Source organism: Euprymna scolopes, chromosome 14 (genome assembly GCF_053919585.1).
Source record: "Euprymna scolopes isolate OS-2025 chromosome 14, ASM5391958v1, whole genome shotgun sequence".
NCBI classification, from domain to species: Eukaryota; Metazoa; Mollusca; class Cephalopoda; order Sepiida; family Sepiolidae; genus Euprymna; species Euprymna scolopes.
The window spans coordinates 110,439,619-110,464,897 of record NC_136495.1 but is presented as its reverse complement, the minus strand read 5'-3'; the positions used below and the strand labels follow the sequence as shown (position 1 = coordinate 110,464,897).

Genomic DNA, 25,279 nt, shown 5'->3' with positions numbered 1-25,279 from the left:
AGCATCGGACTGGGTCAAAACCGGTACCGCCTGAAAAGGTGATGTCTTGATCGAATAATATGTGAAAATGAGAAAAAAAAAAAAGGTCAATTATTTCCTATAGAAATTGACGTTTGCGATGGGGGAGGGTAGCAAAGAATCGTTCCTTCATGATAATTTAACCAAACACGCATGCATGAAAAAACGTTCTGTCTTGAATTGGTTTAAATAGAAAAAAAAAAAAAAAAAAAAAAAAAAATTAGTGGTTATAGTGACAGTGTCGTTGTCTTAAGGTTTCACGTTCACACTGGCATACCGGGCGTTTTTTTTTGTTTTTTTTTCAAGTTTTCATATTTAAATAGATTTATTCATGCCATTTTTCATTCGTTTATTCTGTATTTTCTTTTTTCTTTCCATCATGGTCGCTGTTTTTTTTTTTTTTTTTTTTTGTTTTTCCTATTTTTTTTTAAAGTTTTAACATTTAAATAGGGTTATTTATGCCATTTTTTTTGTTTGCTTATTCTTTATTTTCCATCACGTTCTGTTTATGTTTTTTTTTGTTATTTGTTTTCCCAATTTAAAAAAAATATATAACATTTAAACAAGGTTATTTCGTTTGCTTATTCTTTATTTTCCATTTTATTATTGTTTTGATTTACCCCTCCCCACACACCTCACCCGGTACCCCTGCTAGTATTTATTAAAGGAGAATGCTAGAACTCAATGATCAAAAGTTAAATACGTATTGCTATTTAGATGCGATTTTAGGAATGCAAATAATTAACCATTGTAGTTAGAAATAAAAACAAAGTTAAGTCAGAGACGTAGAATCAGACAATGCAAATTAAGGAATGTCTTTGTGTTGCCAAAAATATGTTGGATCATCTGTAACATGTAAAATCCATATGAAAAAACATTCACATGTTTGAACACATTCTGACGTCACAAAGAAAGATAGTCTAATATATTCAGTTAAATTAAGGTTCGAAAGGAGTTGAGTTCAGTTACAGTTGGGAGAGTTAGGAGTGTTTGCAGTTTAGGGAGAAAAGAATTAGCCTAAGCCCCTTTCGGAAGCAAGGCAGAGAGGGGAAGACCAAATGTAGAAACCTAACACAGCATTAAATACCTGATCATTTTTATATCAGCTGGAATAAATGTCATGTTGTTTGTAAGGATTTGTCTTTGTTGTCATATCAACCGCAAGGTAATGTGTTTTTGTCTTCATCTTGTAAAGGAACTTTTATTGAAACCCCTTCTAAAGATGTTGTCTGTATCTCCCTTCCAAAGTGTTAATGTATCATCCTCCTGTGTTAAAGAGAACGTCCCTCTCTTCACATATACCAACTATCATAAATATGAACTGTGTAACTTGTATTAGAAATGTCGTCATCGTCCCCACTGTGTACCTCTATCATAAATGTCTTCTCGTCCCTGTTATGTCGCGTCTGTCATGAACTCTCCGCAACACAATAGACACCGATATGGTATCCCTACTATTCAATACTTTGGTATATTTGGTTTGTTTTGAATTAAAAGTCAGGTAAAACTTTGACATTTTCTTCTTGAATTGTCTTCCCCTCAAAGTTCTTAAATAATGGAAAACAAACTAATATACGTGTTGAAAAATCCTTTAAAAAATCCTATCTTACTCTTAGCTAGACAGATTGGACTAGATTTGACTTTATATGTTATATACTGAAGAGGACAGATCCTAATAATTAGATAAACAAAGTAAAGAAGTTTGAAAATAATATTTATTAAAGGAAAAAGCTAGAATCGAACCCATTAATCAAAAGTTAAAAGCGAATACATATTGCTATTCAGATATGATTTTAGGAATGTAAAGCAATTGTCCTTTGTGCTGAAAAATAACTAAATATATTAATTATGTCAGAGTTAGGAGAATGAACAATTCAATTTAGGAATTTTCTTTGTGTTGCAAAGGCGTGTGGAGACATGTGTAATATGTAGAATCCACGTGATGACTCTCACATGTCTGAGCATGTTTTGACGTCACAAAGAAAGGTAATTTACAATATATCCAGAGAAAGTTCAGCAGAGTCAAGTTTGGGAGTTAGTTCAGAGTGGAGGGACAGCAGTGGAGTTAGCTGAAACCCTTTTGCAAGTGACCAGAAAGGGAAACAAGAAAATGTAACTCTGAAAGGCAATTGAATTCCTGATCATCAATCATCCAGCTGGAAGAATAAACATCATGTATTTTGTAAACCTTTGTCTTCGTTGTCATCTTTCAACTTGAAAAGGCAATGTGTTTTTGTTTATTGTATTTGTAAACGAACTTTGTATGAAAAACCCTCCTTCAATAATGTGTTATAAATATGAACTGTGTAATCATTATAATTGTCTCATCATCTGTTATATGTCCCCGATATGCACACCCCACAACACAACAAAGAGCTTTACCACATTCATATTTTAACACTTATCCTATCACCGTTCTTTCATCATTTGTCCAACATTTCACTTCAGCAGTCACCACAATACCACATTTACTCTATGAACTACCCTACTTAAAATACCTCCAATCTATGAAAGTCATTCCAAAAGTCATTCCAAAAGTCATTCCAAAAGTAAAGCATCCCATTTTCGTTTTTAAACTCAAGTTGAAAAGCTATGAAGACGGGAAACTGGTACCATTAAAACGAGCAACCTTTTTTGTTCCAGAATTTATTTTTCTTACATAGTCACCAGCATTCTCAACACTTTTGCTAAAAATTCAATATCGCATCTCTGCTTCTGATGCACGTTCATGACAGGGTCACTTTTGTAGAGTCTTACACCATCAATATCTGCAACAGAGTGATGAAGGTTTCAGTTCATGAATGCATAAGTTCAGTCATCATAACACTACAATTTGCAATCCCCTCTTATCCAATTGGCCAGAATAAAAATAGGAGGCATTACTTTTGGAGTACCCCTCATATTTTATTTACACTTTGATCATGACGATAAGTTTGAGGATTACACTTTGATTAGGTAAAAAAAAAAAAAAAAAAAAAAAAATTTTTAAAGCCGAAAAACAGACCAAACAGCATTCCTTGACTGCGGTGTTTCAAGCAACCAGCAACTAAATACCCCTTCTGGGAGGAGGAGAAGCCAACGCCTGGGAGGATGTACCTCACTGGATCGAGCCACGTTTAACCCTACTTTATCCTGAACAGAGCAGAGACTGGAGGAATGTGATCTTGACACCTGAATTTCAATATGTCAAGGTGAAACCTGACTGACAGACACCTAACACAAAAACACACCACTTTTTATGCTCTCCACAAATCACAAGCAAGTATTGCCTCACGTGACTACAAATTAACCAATCAAGGGTAACCATTTGAAATTGAAGAATAATCGTCTGCTCTGAATATCTTAAAAATGAAAACTGATGTTTTATTTTAATATCTGCTGAAACCTTTTTACGATTTAAATATTAGTTGATTTTACAGTATATTCTTTTGGATTTATTTGTTTTACTTTTCAAAATAGGATTAACGTTAAAGTGTAGTGCCTGTTCTGATAATATAGTTTTATCTTTTGTCATTGTTCAGTGAAGAAGAAATCCTTCAAGACTGCGGCAATTTTAATTTTTGCCTTAAACCAGTGTGCTCTGTTTTGAGGAGCTGAGCCCCCACACACAAACACGTATCAAGAACCCGACCTTTTTATTTTAACACATATTATTGGTTAATTCCTAGTTCAGTCACGTAAATTAGTTACACTGGAACGGGTTTCGTTATTACCACTTTTGAACAATTTTTACTTAATGTTTTAGTAAAAGAAATAATTATAGTCATTAGTTTCGTCACACGTCAAAACGCCGAAATCGAACTTCGTCAGAAAAAGTATAGTTGGCATCTTTATAAACATGTTTAAAAACAAAGATAAAAGTAGATACCTTTAGTTCAGAAAGTTCTCGTTAAGAAAATGGAACCTTTTTTGGTATTTCTGCAGTATTCGGGCGGCCGCCATGTTTTTGGGTGCGTTTCACTAATCTGTCACCAGGTGCCGTTTTTCGGTCAAAGATCCAATATTGCTTTAATTCGGAAAAATGTTTCATTTAAATTATTAATTTGTTGTTGACCCTTCCTTCAATGTTGCTTCCATTTGAAAAATGTTTCATTAAAATCATTTACTTGATCGAAAAAAAAAAAAAATAAATAAAAAATAAATAAATAAAAAAAAAAAATAAATAAAAAAAAAAAAAATAAATAAATAAGTGAATAAAAAAATAATTCAATGTTGCTTTAATTACAAAATTGTTTTATTAAAATTATATTTTCTTACAGACTTTTCAATAAATGTTTTTCAATTATATTTTGATACATTTTTATACAATAAATGTTTTGGTTTTCAAATATTTTTGTGTTCGGAAAAAGATTTTTCTTCTTTTATTTGACCAAGAAAAAAAATTATCGCTCCCCCAGCAATGAGGGCCGCCCGAATATAGCAGAAGAAATTTTTTTTTTCTTTTTTAGAGCAAATTTGCCTTTTTTTTTTTTTTTTTGCTTTTTTTTTTTTTTTTTTTTTTTTTTTTTTCTCTCTCTCTCTCATGGCGTTTGCATTTCTGCGTTTTATGAAAACGTAATTTAACAGGCCATCGTTTGGAAACCAAAATGCAAATTTCAATTTCATTTGTAATAAACAGTTTTGATTTTTTTTCTTTTTGTTTTTTCCTACAGCAAAAATTAGAAAAATTAAACTAAAAAAGCAAATAAGATAATACGCGGTATTCTTTTGTCCTTACACCAGCTGTAGTGTAATCGGAAATGAAACTAATAGAAATATTTTTTAGTACGTGTCCCCCCCCCCCTTTATTTTTCGAAATTCGAACAAAATATATTAAATCTATCGAAATTTCTATTTATTATGAAACATAAGAGTTCAAATAAGTAAAATATTTTTTAATTTAAATACACATATTGAACAAAAATTTACATTGAAGCTGCAATTAAAAAATTGGGGTTTGTATTACTGTACACATAGATTCGAAAAAGTTGTCAAACAAATATATAACAAATAAATGTTATCAAAGGCAAGATAAGTTACTTTTCTACCTAACTGGATATATTTTTCGTGTTTTTATTCAATGTAACATGCTTATTCAGCTCGAAAAACATACATTGTTTACCGATGTATTGGAAAATTCAAAATGGCGCCCGACACTCTCTTTAACACGGTAAGTTCAGGAAAAGATGTTATAAATAATAAACTAGACAAAATACTGTTAGAAATTCGCTCATTATATGTTACCGTGACATAACTTGACATATATTCGGTGTTTTTTTAATATTATTTTGTCTAGTTTATTATTTATAACACCTTTTCCCAAACTTACCATGTTAAAGAGAGTGTCGGGCGCCATTTGGAATTTTCCAATACATCGGTAAACACTGCATGTTTTTCGAGCTGAATAAACATGTTACATTGAATAAAAAAAAAATGTATCTAGTTTGGTAGAAAAGTAACTTATCTTGCCTTTGATAATATTTATTTGTTATATATTTGTTTTTTGACAACTTTTTTCGAATCTATGTGTACAGTAATACAAACCCAAAAATTGTTTTAAACTTATTGTTTTTTTAATAGCGTTTTTTCGAATTAATATATACTATAATCAGTTGAATTGCCAAGAAAAAGAAACTTCGTAAACATTATTTAATTTTTAAAAGATTAAAACGATTAAAATTCCATTATTTCAAAATGTTTCGTTACAGATTTTTAATTAATTGTATTTAATTTTTTTTTTTAAATATTAAGTTTTAATATAAACATGACTCTTGTCAGCTATTTTATCGCTAGATTAAAACCAATTTGAAAATATTGCACAATATTAAGCATTTTGTAGTCCCCCCCCCATTCATATTTTGTTTGTCTCTTTTTACCGAACAAAATATGGAAGCCTGTAGGTAACCAAATGAACATTTAGTAAAACCGTATTTCATATTTAATATACAAATGTTTATAATATTATTAATCATTAAACTGTGTAAATCTTAAAACCTAACAAAAGTATAACAAAGATTAATTATTAATTGAAGTTTGAAGAAAATAAACAAAGGTTTTAAAAATCATTAAGTCGCTTCTGCTTTTCCATAGTTCGAATAGTACCAAGACCGTAACGAAGGCCACGATAGTACACACAAATCTGACGTCACGGAAACATGCAGTTCAATCTTCACAATCGTTTGGCAGTCCCTAGTGAGCGATATGAAAAAATAAGTGTGTATAAGTCTGGCATTAAAATGTTTCTTATCTTAAACATGATTAGATGAGGAGTCATTTCTAATAAAAAGTTCATTTATTTTACTCATATAAACCTGAGGAATGCACGATTGACAGTGAAACAGAATGAACCTCTGGAATTGTCACGTCACAGTAATGAACATGTCCAAAAATTACGAAAAGTGATAAGATAAAAAATTAATTTTTGATGAAAATGGTAAATTACTTACTTTCCACCTTAACAACCACCTTTAAAATGACGACTTACAAATTTTCGGGTATGCTGAAAACGAATATAGCATTTTAATTTTCGCAAATAAAAAGTTTTTTGGGTATTCAGCAATGAAATTCCTTATGTTATAAATAGTGGCCATTGTTGTACGCGCATATTTAAAAAAATTAAAATGTGATATTCGTTTTCAGCATACCTGAAAACCTACATAAATAATTATTTTTAAGGCGATTGCTCAGGTAAAAATTTACCATGAAAATAGTTTTCGAGGACAATCAGAAAAAGTTGAGTCTTATAAGAAAAAAAAAAAGAAAAGAAACTGGAGAGTTGTAATTGTAACAAAAGGGAGGTAAATATGTTGGGTTTGTTTTATAATTCACAAAAATTCGATAAACGGATTAATATATACACATTATATATATATATATATATATATATATATATATATATATATATATATATAAATAAAGTACACATATATAACAGATAAATGTTACCAAAAGGTGAGATAGGTTTTTAGTGTTTTTTTTACTTACATGTAAAACGTTTATTCAGCTCGAAAAACAAGTAATATCAACCCTTACACGAGCACAAAAAAGAAAAAAAGAAAAGAAAAAAAGAAAAGAAAAAAAGAAAAGAAAAAAAGAAAAGAAAAAAAGAAAAGAAAAAAAGAAAAGAAAAAAAGAAAAAAAAAAAAGAAAAAAAAAAAGAAAAAAAGAAAAAAGAAAAAAGAAAAAAAAAGAAAAAAGGAAAAGAAAAAAAAGGAAAAGAAAAAAAAGGAAAGAAAAAAAAGAAAAGAAAAGAAAAAAAAGAAAAGAAAGAAAAAGAAAATAAAAGAAAAAAAAGAAAATAAAATAAAAAAAAAAATTTAAAAAAAAAGAAAATAAAAAGAAAAAAGAAAAAAAAGAAAAAAAAAAAGAAAAAAAAGAAAAAAAAAAAGAAAAAAAAGAAAAAAAAAGAAAAAAAAGAAAAAAAAAAGAAAAAAAAGAAAAAAAAAAGAAAAAAAAGAAAAAAAAAAAAAGAAAAAAAAGAAAAGAAAAAAAAAAGGCCGCGTAACAAATAAATTCATTGCAGCCATTTTTCCTTGTGGTCGTGTAGCCGGTTGACATTACTTGTTTTTCGAACCAAATAAACAAGTTACATAAGTAAAAACACAAAAAACTTATCCACCTAGGTAGACGAGTAACTTATCTCGCCTTGGTAATATTTTTTTATATATTTGATTTTTTATCACCTTTCGAATCTGTGGATTGTAAAACAAACCCTGATTTTATTATTTAAATTGATAGAGGGTGGTCCTTATGTTTGGCGCTTTTTTTTCAAAAATGTACGGAAGCTTGTAAAGAACATTTGTAAATACATGTGTCAACGGAAGACGTTAAAATTAATTTTATTAACTCTAGCCTGTGTAGTTCGTTAATAAAAATGTATTTGTTTTACAAAAAAAAAACATTTTATATTTTTATCCATAGCAAAAAAAAAAGAAAAAAAAAGGGTTACTCCATTAATAATTGTAACGCGAACGCTTATCCATAGAAAACACTAACAAACGAAATGACGTCACTAGTAAAATGTGTACTACCACGGTGTAGCCACGGTACTACTGGAGTTTTACACATCACTGTGGAGGTACTCGTACCTATATGTAAGTGAAGCAATTTGGGATTTGTATTACTGCACACAGATTCGAAAAAGTTGTCAAACAAATATATAACAAATAAATGTTATCAAAGGCAAGATAAGTTACTTTTCTTCTACCAAACTGTATATAATTTTCGTGTTTTTATTCAATGTAACACGTTTATTCAGCTCGAAAAGCATACAGTGTTTACCGATGTAATGGAAAATTCAAAATGGTGCCCGCCCGACTCTTTAACACGATAAGTTCGGGAAAAGTTGTTATAAATAATAAACTAGACAAAATAAATACTGTTAGAAATTTGCTCAATATATGTTACCGTGACATAAGTTGACATATTCGGTGTTTTTTTTTAACAGTATTTTGTCTAGTTTATTATTTATAACACCTTTTCCCAAACTTACCGTGTTAAAGAGAGAGTCGGGCGCCATTTTGAATTTTCCAATACATCGGTAAACACTGCATGTTTTTCGAGCTGAATAAACATGTTACATTGAATAAAAACAAAAATATATCCAATTTCATAGAAAAGTAACTTATCTTGCCTTTGATAACATTTATTTGTTATATATTTGTTTGACAACTTTTTCGAATCTATATGTACAGTAATACAAACCCAAAAATTCACTTAATTTCATCAAGTAGTTTTTGTAAGGAAAAAAACAAACAAACAAAAAAACAATTTGTTATGATACCGAGCAAAAGGTTCGATGTTTAGGAAGAAAAGCTAGTATTAAAGATGGGGAGGGGTGTTGGCGCTTTAACTGGAGTTATCTCCCCGTGGCGTGTTCAATAAATTTCATAATGGTTGACTTCAACGCGCTCTCATGAAAACGTGTTTTTCCGCTGTAAAAAAAACAAAAAACTACTCGATCAAATTAAGTGAATTTTTTTTTCGGAGATCTTCAGTCCAAAACGGATATTTACAATATAATCGTTTTCCAATATTTTCATTTTTTAATGTCTTTATTTTGGTACAAGTACCAAAATATTAACGAACAAAAAATCGAAAATGCAACAAGCATGCAGTAGCACAAGGAAGCCGAGAACAAATTGTTGATCATATATGAACATTAATCAATATTTCTCGTATAGTATTATGTATTCGAGAACAATATAATTTCTAATTATGTTTGGTTTCTGTATCTAACAAAAATCATTTAAAAATATTCCGTTTTCTAATATTGTTTCACTTTAATTTTATTACGTCAATTTCAATATAGTTTCATTTTGATTTTAAAATTCTTTTACAATAATTACGCCAATTTCAATAGCCAATCAAATTACATTCTTACAAATATGCCCCAGTATTCCCCTCATTGTTTGGTTTATCTAAACTGTAAGAGGGTCCCTAGGTACTTATGCACTTGTATCGTGCTAAAATAATAACGTTATTATTTAGAAAGCCATTCATAACATGGCGAGGGAGTTTTGTAACTACTATAACTTCACCCAACAATTTAATAATAAAAAAGGGTGCTAGTGCAGAGAGTGATCCGCGCTATTTTTTTTTTTAAATCGTATTTCCAAGTTTAATTAAAGTTTTGTTTTTTTATTCAATTGAAGCATAGAAAATGTACAAAACACCCTCCCCATGTTAAGAATGGCTTTTTTAAATAATAACGTTATTATTTACGTCCGGATCACTCTCTGCACTAGTACAAAAAAAATAAATAAAATAATAAGATGGATTTAACTTGAAAATACTCTTAAAAAAGTGCGGTACAATAAGTGCACCATTGCACCAAGGCACCATATTTTGAATTAGTTTTCTCCAAATTGCCCACCCGGACAATGCCGGATAAATACAGCTAGGCTGTTATTATTTTGTACTTCTACAGAATTTGAAACGAACTTTTTTTTGTTCTAAATACGCACTTTTTTCTTTTAAAGATAGAATTTAACTTAAGTTTAACTTTTACGGTACCTTGTTTACTGTTAGCTGAAAGTACAGAATAGTTGGTACTTATGCTACCGTGTTGAAATAATTATATTATTTAGAAAGCCATTCTTAACATGGAGAGGGTGAAGATGTTTTGTAATTATTGTGTGCTTTCACCTAACAATTTAATGAAGATATCGTAAAATTTGAATGTAACTTGCAAATACTATTTAAAAAGATAGCACGGCACGGTACCATAAGTGCATAATCACCGATTAGCGACAAAACGCCCTCTACATGTTATGAATGGGTTGATTCTCTAAGTGATAACGTTTCAGCATGATCCGTATTCTGCATAAGTACCGATGTTTTTTTTTTGTTTTTTTTTAAGTCCCAACTTTCTAAACTAAGTTTTAGGCTTAGTTTAAACAAAAGTCGGTCCAGATTCTGTAGAAGCAGGATTTCTTTATTATTATTTTTTTAAAATTGTTTATGTTTTCTTAAAGGATAAAAATAAGAAATACTCCCTCCAAAACAAAGCAATTACTAACCTGTGAATTGGACATGAGTAGGATTCCACATTTTGATTAACGATGATAAAAACCCAAATCCAATAAATGATAAGGACGGTAGTTATTGACAATAATGTCTAATTATTTGCGAATGCCGTGTTTGGAGGGGGGAAAAAAGGAGGTCCTGATGGCCGAAAGGAGAAAACTTTACAAGAAAATATCGACCACCATCTCGTTCAGTATTTTTACAGAAACAGTTATTTTTTTCCCCCTTTTCTTTCCTCGCTTTTTACCTGCGAGAACGAAAGGTAACACCGACGAATACTTCCGCCCGCCGTCTCTCCCTCTGTCTATAGCTCTCTCCCTTTTATTAATGCGTGATATTTTATAACAGACACCTCTTTCTTTCTTTCTACAACCTTCTTTCTTTTCTTTTTTTTTAAAAAAGAAAAGAAAAGCTTTTTGAGACCTGTGAGATTCGGGTTCCCCCGCATAACAACCCAGTGTCCCTCCTTGTCTTGTCCTACTTTTAAACAGTGAAGAAGAGAAAGAAAAAGAGAACAGATAAGGCTGTTTTTTTTTTTAAGAAGAAGAAGAAAAGAGAGACAAAGTAATACTAAGAAGAAAGAAAAAGTATCAGACTGAGAATTTTATATATATATATATATATATATATATATATATATATATATATATATATATATATATATATATATATATATATATATATATATATATATATATATATATATATATATATATATATATATATATATATATATATATATATATATATATATATATATATATATATATATATATATATATATATATATATATATATATATATATATATATATATATATATGTGTGTGTGTGTATGTATATATATATATATAAACAAGGACAAATGAAACATTTTTTCATTATTCACCTAGCGCGCGCACCTTGTTAAGGTTTGGTTTACCATGAGTAAACTTCTACTTGGTAATGTTTAGCGTTTCAAAATGTTGTAAACGCATTTGCGTGTGTGTGGTCTTCGTTTATACATAGTCCCCCAATTTGAAGACCAACCATAAATGTAAGAATCCCTGGTCTTAAATGTGGACCCCCTCTCTCTCTCTCTCTCTCTCTCTCTCTCTCTCTCATCAATATCTTCCTCCCATACATTACCTTCTCCTTTGGGAGGGAGATAGGTTTATTTCTGCTCGATTGAGGAGAGCGCCCCCTTCCTCCCGGATATATGTTGATGGACGGGTTCGATCACAGCAAATTATGCAACTTTTTAAAGTACGCCAGTCCACCTCCTCTTTTTTTTTTTTTTTTTTCAATTTTCTTATTTTGTCCTAACTAGGAATGGGGTATCCTACCGAATGCTAGACATTCATACATTCTAACCGAGAGATCTTTTTTTTTTAAATACTCTATTCGTCTCTTTAAATGCAATGGTTGTAATATCTCTTGCACTTTGTTTACCGAGTATATTTGCCAGTTATTTTTATTTTAAATTCTTTTTCTAGGAGTCCAGTTGCTGATATAATTACTGGAATAAGACATTATTATTTCGATATCTTTTCTTTCTCAACTCTATTTAATCCAGCATCATTGAAGGCACTAATTTCTACTAAGATTGCTTTCTTTTTTATTGTTGTGTGTGTTAGACCTTCTCATGTTAAACCGACCTTGTATCACATCCAGTATTTGTGGGAAGAGAAGTAAACAAATTTTTTTTTTTTTTAATTCGTACTTGTAATGAATGAGTATCCAGAGGATTTCAGTACTTACGGAGCCAGTCCGAGTATTGACGGAAAATCCTGAGTCTCTCAGAAATATTCGAAGCAGTTTACGATTTGAAAACCGCAAAAAAAAAAAAAAAAATGTAAAAAGACAGACAACACTAAACATACAAAGAGTTAGGTTAGGATAAAAAAAAAAATGTTGAAAATGCTTCTTTAAGAATAGAAGATAAACCAAATAGTTTGTTTTTTTTCGCCCCAACGTAATCCTAAACTAACCCTAAGCTACGTTTTAAGTTTATTTCAACAAAAGTCGGTTTAGTTCGGTTCAAATTCTGTAGAAGCACTGAAAAGAAAATGGCTTTGAAATTGTAAACTACTTCGGCCATTTCCAGGATTGACTCTGGATTCAGTACCCGGGACTGACTCTGTCAGTACTGAACTCCTCAATTAATGGGTAAAAAAATAAAAAATAAAAAAATACTAAAAATATAACAGACTTAACTGAATGTATCGCAAGTAAGGCCTTACCTATAACTTATAAGCATGGTCTTGATCGCAAGCAATTACAATGCTTTATTTTAAAGTTGAACTTGAAATAGTATTTTATTTTTACGCACTCAACAGAAAACATGTCTTCTTTTTCGGGGGGGGGGCTGTACTTACGCAGACATTTTCAACCTGTCTGTCTAAAAAATAAATTAATTCATCTTCCATTTTCCTATAGTTTTCTTATAGTTTTGCTCAAACTGAGATTAGGGCATTCTACTGGATGCCAGACATTCACCCCCACTATTTCAGAGACTCCGACCAAAACCGGCCCTGTAAGTGCGATTGTTTGTATCTTTCTTGCACTTGGTTCATCGGGTATATTCAACAGGTAGTTTTTTTTAAATTCTTTTTTATGAGTTTGGTTTCTCCTATAATTACTGGAATGATGGAGATCTTTCTAAGAGTCCTGTCTTGTTTTATTTTTTTTCATGTCGTACATAAAACCTTGATACTTCATTATTAGGGACACTGATATGACCCAGAAAGGTCCAGCATATCTTTCTTGGTACACTGCTCAAGTATTTATTCATTTCATTAGGTTTCTACAATACAGTTTGCTTTCAATGCGCTTTCTTGTTCTTTACTGGTATTCTCTGTTCTCTTTCATCTCTGTTGGTTTGATAACCTTTGCCTCCAGAACGTCCAACTATTTAATCAGTCTATAATGTTGTCATTTGGGATGTGTAAGATGAGTATGCTAATCTCTTCTGGTTCTGATTTTTATTTTATTCCAGTTTTTTTGTTTGTTTCGGCTGGTAGTTGTATTTTGTCCTCTTTCATAATTTCCTTGATGCGTCTAACTTTTGCTACTTCTTCCTCTGCAAGTTCTATGGTCTCGTTGTAAGTGGTTTCTGAAATTTCAGTGTTCATCTTCCTCCCATGGCGAGTAGATTAGACACTAGAGTTGGAAAGTGGGATTGAAAAGTCTGCGCCCCCCCCTCCAAGGAGCAGGAGGTGGAGCAGTCTGATCTGCAAAAAATGCCTGGGTAGTCCTGTTGGCATTCCCTGGTAGGGCCACCTCAGGGGATTAGCAATAAACTAATCCTTTTTCAAAGAGAAAAGGCAATGCCTAGCAGGGTGGATCTCCTAGAAATGCATAGGACCAGCGATATACTGCAACTAACAGGGAAAAAGTAATTTCAGAAATGGCCTAGATTCTGTTGATTTTGGTGCCAAAGCTCTAGTTTACCGTTCCAGTGTTTATATCATGTTTAGTTTCTTCTGTGAGTTTTTTGTAGGGTTACTTATTCTTCTGTTTTATTTACATTCCTGATTATCCCCATTAGTTTTAACACTGGGAACCATGTTCTTTAAGGATTTGTCTTAGTTCATGACCTTTTGTATTATTGCATGAAAGTCAATACATATGCTCCATATGTTTTCATGCGATTCATGTAGTGCCAATGTGTGAGGTTGCCTTTATAATGAAATTCTATTATTAGCCTAATTTACATTCTCATGAATTTCTTTTTTTTTTTTTTTTTTTATTAAAATTGTCCCAGACTAGGTATGAAACCACTTGAAGTAAGAATCTATAGTTTTTCATTTACTGTCTCGTCTCTTTGTCCACAGACTTTATATTTGCTCTTTTTTGGAGTTTTTCCAATTGCTAGCTTTGATATAGTTAGTTCTAGTTTTAATAGCGTTGTTTTCTGCTGCTGTTATTGGTGATTCAATTCCTTTGTTTAAGTGTCATTTTTATAGGTGTGAACAGGTGTTTTTTTTGTGTGTGTGAGTTTCTTCTCTTGTTATTTGTTTCTCTTCTCACTTTTCTTTCATCTTTCCTCTCGGTTCTCTGTACTCAATATTCAAAACTAACTGATGATAAATGTTGTATGGAATAGATTCTGGCGCTGAAAACGGCAATTCTTCCTTCTTTGTCAGAAACATCACTCATGGAATGTGAGGACTAAAGAACAAAATAACGGAAGCGAGAGATGCCGAAAATAAACACAAAGTCCACTTTCTATTTTCCTTCTTCCTCTCGATTATCTTAAGTTTATCGTCTTGATCAAATTTACTTATCTATATTCGCTCTGTGGTATTCTGGTACTTAAATATTATTATTATTTGTTAGGAGTACAAGTCATCATCAGGAGTACAAGTCATACTCACTGACGATAATCTGTGATGCTTTTTTGAAGTGTGGATGATAACAAGTCTCCCCAGATGTCTAGTACTCTCCACCTGTTTTGATAACCTTTGCAAATGAATTTGCATTATCGCAATAGTCGTTTACCATTGATTTCTCGCTGGATATTGCCATTGGCCTTCTTTGGGTGGCAATAAGCCTCTCCAAGGTGCCAATCCTCTTTGTACTCATCCAGTGGATGTATGGTTAATGCTTTCTCTCTTTGGTCTTTCCATCCTCCTTGACTCTTCAATACTTTTCCATGTGGTGCCAGTTGATGCCAACACTGGATTTGAGGGTGGGGGAAGGCTAGCTTACAATTATCCAATTTCATTTTTCTCCGATCCATATAATGTTCCTCTATCTTTTTGTTTTACTTCTGTTGCAGTCTCTATATGGCCAATTATCGTTTATAGTTTATATGTATTAGTTTCTGCATTCAAATGTTTCCTTAATATTTCATCCGTTTTCATTATTGTTAAATAATTGTATCTTCTCAGCTATCCCTCTGATTCCAATCTTTCCCATTCTTTTTTCAAACCTTTTTGGGATTGTTTCTAGTGCTCCTACTATTAGTGGTGTTATCTTGACTTTCTTCATCTTCCATATTCCTTTCAGCTGTCTGGCCAGTTCTATGAATTTGCTTTGCTTTTCCTCCTCCTTGATATTTATCCTGTACTCTGCTGGAACTGCTGAGTCTATGATCTGGCAGGAATTTTCCTTCTTGTTAATTATTATGACATCTGGTCTTCTTGCTTGGATGGGTTTATTTGTTTGTACGTCCATGTTTCATAGGATTTTGTGATTTCCATTCTCAAGTATTACTGCTGCTTTGTGCTTGTACCATTTGTCTGGGTGTTCAAGATGCAGTAATTACCAATGAACTGCCTTCCCTACTTGATCATTCTTATATTATTTTTCGGTTAGTTTGCTGCATTCATTTATTATGTGGTTTATTGCTTTGTCTCTTTGTCCACAGAGTCTGCATTTGCTGTTTTCTTGTGTCTTGTCGATCTTTGCTTTGATATAGTCGATTCTAATTGCATTATCTTGTGTGGCTGTTATTAGTGATTCAGTTTCTCTGTTTAGGTGGGTTTTTTTTCACAGCCAAGTCCAAGTGTTTTTGTGAGTCTCATCTTTTGTCATTTTTATGAACTGTCCATGTAGCTGTTTCTTTGTCCAATTTTCTTTTCTTGTTTTATCCCTTGCCTTTCTGTTCTCTGTCTTGTTCATTTTCACAGTGTCTCATGCTGTGGTGATTATCCTTTTAGTGTTCTGCATTATGTATTTTTCTAATTCTTTTTGTCATTCACACAGTTTTCTATACAACCCGTTCTCTTCCTCTGTCTTTCCTATTCATGTAGAGTCAATCAGCATCATGTTTTGCATGTAATACATTGTGTATAATCATAAGTTTCTTAGTCTTCTGGTCGAGATGCCCCAGTACTTCTTTGGTCCAGCCTATAAACGGTCCAGAGTATTTTACTAGCGATACTGCCCATGTGTTTATAACTTTTTATTAAGTTCATACTGTGTAGTTTTGTTTCTACGAGTTTCCTTCTTCTTCTTCTCAGGTTTTCTTTTTCAATTTTCTCTTTTATTTCTGTTACTCTGATGGTGTCTGTTTTCATAGCTTCTAAATATTTGTAGGTGTCATGTTTACCTAGTGTTCTCATCTCTGCTTGGTTGGGAAGTTCCATGCTTTCCGTTGCCTCCAATTTTCCCATTCTCATAATCAGCAGTGCACATTTTTCTATTTCACATTCCATTCGGATATCCTGGCTGAAGATTCTAGTTGCATTCATTAGTGTCTCTAGTTCCTTTTTGTTTCTTGCGGAAAGTTTCAGGTTGTTCATATACATCAGGTGGTTCATTTTTTCATCTGTATTAGTAAACTTGTATCCGCCTTGGCATTTTCTTTGTATGTTGTTAAGAGGCATCATGACTATGATAAACAGTAATGCTGATAGGGAGTCTCCTTAGAAAATGCATCTTGGCATTTTCTTTGTATGTTGTTAAAAGGCATCATGACTATGATAAACAGTAATGGTGATAGGGAGTCTCCTTGGAAAATGCATCTTTGTATTTTTATCTCAGTTATGTATTGTCCCTCAGTTGTCAGCTCCAGTCTCCATGTTCTCTTTGCTTTTTCAATCAGATTGATAATCTGGTATTTTATACATCTTCAAGCATTCTATTATTCATGCTTGAGGGATTCTATTGTATGCTTTCTTGTAGTTGATCCATGCCATGGCTATGTTCTTTTATCTTTTTACTTCCTTCAGGATCTTTTGGTCGATGTATAGTAGATCATGTGTTTCTCTTTTCAGCATCTTTTCTATCCCTCAGAATGTAGCGCACGATTATTAAGGGAGTAGTAAGTTCTTTCTCTTAATTGTGCTGTTATCCACAGGGTTAGTAAGCAGGTTATAGGTCTGTAGTTAATGGGGTTGGTTCCCTTTTCATTGTCTTTTTGTATCAGCGCGGTTCTACCTTTGGCCATCCATTCTGGCACATCTACTTTGTGGATACATCTTTTTGGGTTCTGAATTAGTCTTTCATGTAGTATTATAAATTTTTGGAACCAGTATGCATGTATTCCACCGTGACCTGGTACTCTCCAGTTTTCCATTTTTCGTAGGGTTGTCTTCAGGGTTACCTTGTTAATTTCATTCTCTATCCTTTCTTCAATTTGCTGTAACTCTCCTTTTTTATGTCTTCCAGCCATTTGGCATTTCTGTTGTGATCTTGTTGTGTTTCTCATATTTTGCTCCAGTAGACTTTTGTTTCTGTTGTGTCCGGTTGTTCTGGGTTTTTTTTTTTGTTTTTTCCTCCATTTACTTTTTTTATAGAATTGGCTTTCATTATTTTCAAACGTCCTGTTTTGCTTGCACTGTTCAGATTTGTATCTGTATTGTTTTAATATTCCTTCTTTTGTTGCTATCTTTTGCTTTATTTCTTCATGTTTCTTGTTTAGCCTTTCTCTGTGATAGTTGTTCCCACTTTTCCGTATGTTTTTGTTCTCTTTCACCCTGTTTGTTATTTTGTCAATCTGGGTTTCCAGCTTGAATTGCCATCCTGGTTTAGTCAGTCGATTCCCCTTCTCCCCCACCATATTCTTTTCTACTTTAAATTTCATACTTACTGTCTTTGCCCCTGCATAAATTGAATTATTTAAGTCTGTAATATTATCCGTTGGGAGGAGTTTGTTCACCTTTCTTGTTTCTGCTTTTAATCTATTTTACTCTTTGTTCCTTAGTGACCGAGTTTTTTGTTTTTTTTTTTTTTCGTTCATAAGTTGTATGATGTTTTCTATTTCTGCTGCTTCACTCTCTGTTATTTCTGTTGTTTCATTGATCTTGGTCTGCACGTTTGCATCGTTTAAGCTTTGCAGGTCTTCTACATGTGAAGATTCTGTGTATGGAGTTTCGCTGAGAAGTGTTCCTTGGCCTGTTCCTTCATTTATCTCCTGTTGTATTTCCCTTAATTCTAAATTTGAAAGAAACCTTTCTTAAGAATAAGTTTCGCATGCCCCACAATTCTTTGTTCTTTAGTATGGTAGTAAGTAGACATGTCCCATAACTCTTTCATCTGTTTCCAATAGCCTCGTTCTTTGGGGGTGGCCTCTGTATTAGCATTACGTTAGTCTATTCTCTGTTGCTGTCCATTTCTTTCTCCGGATTTTTTATATATGTTGGTTATTTTTGCTGCCCTGTGCTTGACCTGAATTATTTCGGTGCCTACAATTAAACGGGTACTTACCTGTTTATTGTCTGTAATATTCTCGTTCCGGAAATTAAAAGAGCCAGCATTCACAGGATGACAACTGAGTCCCACATGCTGGCCACTGATGGAGCACCTGCCGATCATGACACCTAGATCTTTGTTCTGGGTCTCATGTTGTGTATTATTGTTATTGCTGTTATTATTATTATTATTATTATTATTATTATTATTATTATTATTAATATTAATATTATTATTGGCACAGATAATCAACCATCTCATTGAATACAGCCTTTTGGGGGGAGGAGGCAATGATGTGGTAATGGGGGGATGAGGTGGGGGTTAGAGAACTTATCGGTATGCAGCTTCAATGTTTTTGGTTCCATATGGCGTTTCATGTTTTGTCTTTGCAGCAGTTTGTCTGATCTGCACTTATGGTTCGTGTGTGTTAGTCTCCACATTTAAGGGTTTATTATTATTGTAATTATTATTATTATTATTATTATTATTATTATTATTATTATTATTGGCTCACAAGGAGCTTTCACACAGGTCTTCAGAGATCTTTCCCTGAAAACAGCCTGTAATGTTCCCTGGAAGCTAAGTGATAACAAGTCTCCCAAGGTTTCCGGTACTCTCCACCTCTTTTGATAACATTTACAAATAAATTTGCATTATCGCAACAGCTACTTGCTATTGGTCTTTCCTGGAATTTGAATGGCAATAAGCCTCCCCAAGGTCTCAGTTCTCTTCGCACTTATTCAGCTGAAGTCTGGTCAGTTCATCAGTCTTTCCTTCCTCCTTGACTCTACTTGGTTATTTGGTCTCACTCTTTTTTTTTGGGGGGGGGAGGGTAGTGATGTGGTAATGGGGGTAGGGTTGGGTTAGAGAACTTATAGATATGCAGTTTCGGTGTTCTTGGTTCCATGTAGTGTTTCATGTTTTACGTTTGCAGCAGTTTGTCTGGCTCGCACTTGTTAATCTTCACATTCATTAATATTTCAGCTGTTTTCATTATTGTTGTTCATTGTATTTTTGCAGTCATTCCTTTGATTCCAATTTCTCCCATTCTTTTTTCAAAGTTTTTCGGGATTGTTCCTAGTGCTTCTACTATTATAGGTATTATTTTGATTTTCTTCATCATCCAAATTTCTTTCAGCTCTCTGGCTAGCTCTGTGTATTTGCCCCGTTTCTCCTTTTCTTTAATATTCACCCTGTGGTCAGCTGGAACAGCAAAGTCTATGATTTGACAGGATTTTTCTTTTTTGTTAATTATTAATGACATCCGGTCTTCTTGCTTTGATGGACTTATCAGTTTGTATGTCCATGTCCCATAGGACTTTGTGATTCTCGTTGTTGTTGTTGTTATTATTATTATTATTATTATTATTATTATTATTGTTGTTGTTGTTGTTGTTGTTGTTGTTGTTGTTGTTGTTGTTGTTGTTGTTGTTGTTGTTGTTGTTGTTGTTGTTGTTGTTGTTGTTGTTGTTGTTGTTGTTGTTGTTGTTGTTGTTGTTGTTGTTGTTGTTGTTGTTGTTGTTGTTGTTGTTGTTGTTGTTGTTGTTGTTGTTGTTGTTGTTGTTGTTGTTGTTGTTGTTGTTGTTGTTGTTGTTGTTGTTGTTGTTGTTGTTGTTGTTGTTGTTGTTGTTCCTTGGACAGTCTTTTCTGGTTAGCAAGTTTGAAGAATATTTGTCTCTAGTCAATGCTGAGTATCTTAGTAAGAATGTCAAACAAAGTGTAGGTACGGATCAGTACTGGAAGTTTTGGCGCTTTTAATAACATAAATACATATTTAATCGATCGAATGAACGTTGTCTATATTAATGAGAAACGAACAGGTTTGTGTTTCGAATGTCAGACTATAAATAATTTTGTGTCATGAAAGAAAGAAAGACCTTAACTTTTGTTCTGCTTGGTGTGTCGATACATATTGCATATATATATATATATATATATATATATATATATATTAAAATGAGGCTTGCAAAGAAATATATCTTTAAAAAAGCAAACTTATAAAGATAGAGAAGCTCAACGCTGTTAGGAAGAACAATTAAATATAATAAATAAAATATGAGGAATAAAAGAGAAAAAGTTGTTTAGGCCATGGCATTTTGAAGCTAAATGCTTCTCATCAGAAATAATATATATATATATATATATATACATATATATATATATATCTTATAATATAAAGCTGAACGTCTGTGTGTGTGTGTGGTCTGGTCACGAATAGGCTCCTATATGGTTGTTTATTTTAAAAAACTGATTACATATAATGATAGAAGATGTATCGAGGATCAGGAATGGGTATGTTTGATCTGGCAGAACGGTTGTTCATTAAAATTGTGGGGTCTGCATTCCCGCCTGGCCAACAAAGTATGGAAATAAAAAATGAAAAAAAAAACGTTTACAAGGGTTTTTGATATAGATGTACATAAGAATACTTTGATAAGTATGTTTCAACTTAAATAGGGATGGTATAACAAAATTAGGGGTATGCGTTCGCGCCTATACTCCATTGAAATATGGCACAAACTTTAACAAAGACTTTTCATATCTATTTGCGTAAGTATACTTTGATAATTATGTTTCAGTTTGAAGAAATATGGTATAATAAAATTATTGGGTGTTCGTTCGCGCCTGACCTCCATAGAATAGAAATATGTCACAAAGTTTAACAAGGTTTTTTAAAAGGGGTGAGGGTCCACAATAACACCTTAACTTTAATCTTAATTCACGTTAGCTTTTATTTATTTTTTTGAGTTGAATCATATTGTCGAATAAATTCACCTCATAAATTCACGTTCTTATTAAAGTGAAAGCCAAAAAAAAAGTCAGAACTTTAGACAATTCTTGACACAAATTTAGCATAACTCTGTTATTTTTCCTTCTCCACTTGCACGTGGCACTCTTTCGAAAATAGATAAATAATAAAAAATAAGAATGTTAATTATTATTGTGTCAAAAGAAGGAAAAAATCCTGCTCGCGTGATTACGTGTCTTTTTAAAAACATTTACATAACATTTTTATTTTTATTTATATATCTGTTTAAGCTATTTTGTGTCAGTGTACTAGAAGAAATTCAGTTGATTACAACCCTTCCTGCGTGTTCTTTACATTATAATAGTACAACCCTGAATCCGATGGGTCAATACTACACCGTTCAATACTGTAAAACTGAAACAAAGCTGTTCTGCTTGAAAAGGGCGCCATTTTCTTCTTATTCATATTTATATCGAGTCTTTGCCTTAAAAAACTTTACTTTATTAATATCCCATTTTGCTGTTTTTGATTATTTTACTAAAGTAAATAAAGCTTCATTATTTTTCAAAACTGTTTTTGTTTCTTTGTTTTTCGATATTTCATTGATATTATTTAGTAAGAGCAGAAAAGCCAACAAACAACTACCTGAAAAAATAAATATACAAAAAAATAAATGTTACCATAGTCAATAAAAGTTTAGTTCATATTTTTTTTTGGTTTTGAAATAGTTTTTAATGCTTTTTATTTGAAATAATTTCAACGAATCGAAATTAAAACGAAATTTGAGGCGATAACTACTTAAATGAATTTTTATATAAATTACACATACCATAATCGAATATTCCTCAAGCACAAAATAACGGAAAACATTAAAATATGTTCATAAATATTCCTTACGTTGACGGATAGAATGCTCAGGTGCCCCTCCATCAAATTGAATACAGAGCTCTCCATTTCAAAGTCGCTGCCATTTTGATTTTTTTTAAACCGGTTTGTGAATATATATATATATATATATATATATATATATATATATATAACCATTATATATGATTATTCATAATTTGAGCACACCCACATCTTTTGCTGTTCATTCATTGAAAATTATCTCACTGCATATTAGATCTACCGATCTTAATTTCCAACATTCTAACTGAATTAGACTGATTATATATATATATATATACCGGCATTTCGGCCCGGCATTACCCGGGTGTTTGGAGGTGTATGCTGAGCAAAAAAAAAAAAAAAAAAGTCAATTTTCTTAGCTTTGACCCCTATTATGACCCCTTAAAATTTATTGTTTTTGGCTCAACTCAAGTTATTAAGTTAGAGCCATGTCCAAGGAACCTATATCTAAAATTTCAAGTGTCTAGACCCAAAATTCTCGGAGGAGTTTGGTAGAGTTCTCAAAGGTCAAATCGTTGATCTTGAACGCTTAACAGCCAAATTTCTGACCGAAAACCGATCATATAGATTTTCCCAAATTTCAGTACCATGTATATCAAATTTCGAGTCTGTAGACTGAAAATTAACAGAGTTATTGCGAAGGAAAATGTACACAGACACACAGACAGGCAGACAGACACGTTCACTTTTATAGATATATATATAGATAGATAAATATATATATATATATATATATATATATATATATATATATATATATATATATATATATATATACCAATATCGTTGGAAGCCATGAAGACCATCTACATTGAATTTTTTCTCATCAGAAAACAGGACTTTCTTCCACTTCTCAACGCCCCATGTTTGGGATTCACGACCACCTTGTGACATGGAAGCAGGTGAGGAATTTGTTTACACTTTTTATTTACCATGCCTTTTTGTCATAATTGTCGTCTGATGGTTATTGGACTGCAATCAGCGTCTGTGACTGCCTTAATTTGACTAAAATAAAGTCACCTGTCTTTCACAACAACCCATCTTATTCTCTTACTCAATGCAGGAGAATTTTTCTGGAGGCCTATCAGTGCATTTTGCTTTTCCATACTTCTCACTGTTCTTTATAAAGTTGCAAATCACAGTTTAACTGTGATTTACCTTAGTTGCGATCGCCGGCTGTGACAAACTTTGCTTATGGAAATCTAGAATTCGAGCATGCTCAACTTCGGTAAGTTTGCTTTCTTTAGGCATGGTGATAAATTTATGCAGCGATTGTTAATCTGTAACTGAACTAAAAACAATTTATACCCCTGGTTTTATAATTTTGATCAAATGTAAAATGCCTCATTTTATAAAAATGTAAATTTCTGAATTAAATGTTTGCAATGTAGTTTTTGTTCATAACCTTTTACGTTATAGTATTGGTAACCTTAAGTGGGAGGAGTTTAAAAAGGTTTCTTTTTAAAGATTTTCAAGTGGTCTTAAATTTTTGATCAGGAGTCTAGCCACACTGATGAGCAATGATACAGCGAAACAGTAATGTATGTGAATGAATATATATATATATATATAATATATATATATATGTGTGTATATATATAACTATATATATCTATATATATAATTATATATATATATATATATATATATATATATATATATATATATGTGTGTGTGTGTGTGTGTGTGTGTGTAATTAAAATGAAGCTAGCAAAGAAATATATGTTAAAAATGCAAACTGATCAAGACAAAGCTCAACACTGTTAAGAGAAGCAATTAAGTATTCTAAATAAAAGATGAGGAATAAAAGCTACATATAACTTTATGATGTCATCAGATCAACAAGGAAAGAATAAGAGAAAAAATCTCTTTAGGCTGCGACATTTCGGAGCTAAATGCCTCTCATCAGGTGAATAGAAGAGCCAGTATTATACAAAATATACAATATCGATAAAAAAGCTGGCTTAAGAACATTTAGATTAGAAATAAAAAGAAATATATATTAAGACATATTAAACACGAGAATAACAAACATTGAGATGTAATTAGAAATAAGGAATTAGGCATACGTGAAAAGGAAGGGGGGAAAAATAATCTATATAGATTCACATAAGCTTAATTCCTTCTCTTCTTCTATAGTTCTCATTTGTTACATGTATAATTCAGGGAAGATACCTTGAAATGGTACAAATACTATTGTAACTGAGTAAAAAAAAACTGATATGTTCCGCAAAAAGGATATATTCGTTTGAAGTAGCTGAGTGGGCCTTGCTACAGTTTAATTTGGCGAGTCACCTTATTGAATGAGTGTTTGTGGTCGAAGTTGGTATTTCTAGTGCGAAGCTTGCATACCTTTCAACATCTCTCCCTAGATGGCTCTACCAGTCAACATTCATGGCTTAACCAGCCAATCATAATCTTGTAAGGAGGAAGGATCCGGATGTGCTCATATTACATCACTATGTATCTGTCATATCTGTTCGTCAGTCATGCTCAGGTTTGAAATAGAATATTTGTTAGTCTGTCACACTTAAATTTGAAATAGCAATTTCTTCCATTTGTCACACTTATGTTTTCAGTAGAATATTTATTGGTCTGCCACGCTTAAGTTTCAAATAACATTTTTGTTGTTTATTCACAATTAAGTTTTGAATACTATTTTCATTGGTCCGTCAGACTAGGCTTGAAATAGAATTTTTATCGGTCTGTCATGCATCAGTTTCAAATATTATATTTGTTAGTCTGTCAAGCTTAAGTTTAAAATAGAATTTTTATTGGTCTGTCACGCTTAGATTTGAGATAAGATATTTTTAGGCTGTCATGCTTAAGTTTAAAATAGCATTTTATTGGTCTGTCACACTTAAGTTTGAAATAAAATATTCATTGTCATGTTTAACTTTGAAATAAAATATTCCTTTGTCTGCCACGCTTAAGTTTGAAATAGTATTTTCATTGTAAAACGTGTTATTTGAATGGA

General features: G+C 32.0%; 1 protein-coding gene across 4 annotated transcripts in view; it reads right to left on the bottom strand.

Annotated features, from left to right (window-relative positions):
* The window catches only part of LOC145293214 (rab11 family-interacting protein 1-like), a 228,063-nt gene extending 217,111 nt beyond the window's left edge, over nt 1-10,952 (bottom strand). For all 4 annotated transcript variants that reach the window (XM_080139750.1, XM_080139749.1, XM_080139751.1 and 1 more), the window contains exon 1: nt 10,518-10,952. In XM_080139750.1, the coding sequence (XP_079995876.1) occupies nt 10,518-10,548 (31 nt within the window). In that variant the 5' untranslated portion in view covers nt 10,549-10,952. The remainder of the gene's footprint in view (nt 1-10,517) is intronic.
* Between the last annotated feature and the right edge of the window lie 14,327 nt (nt 10,953-25,279).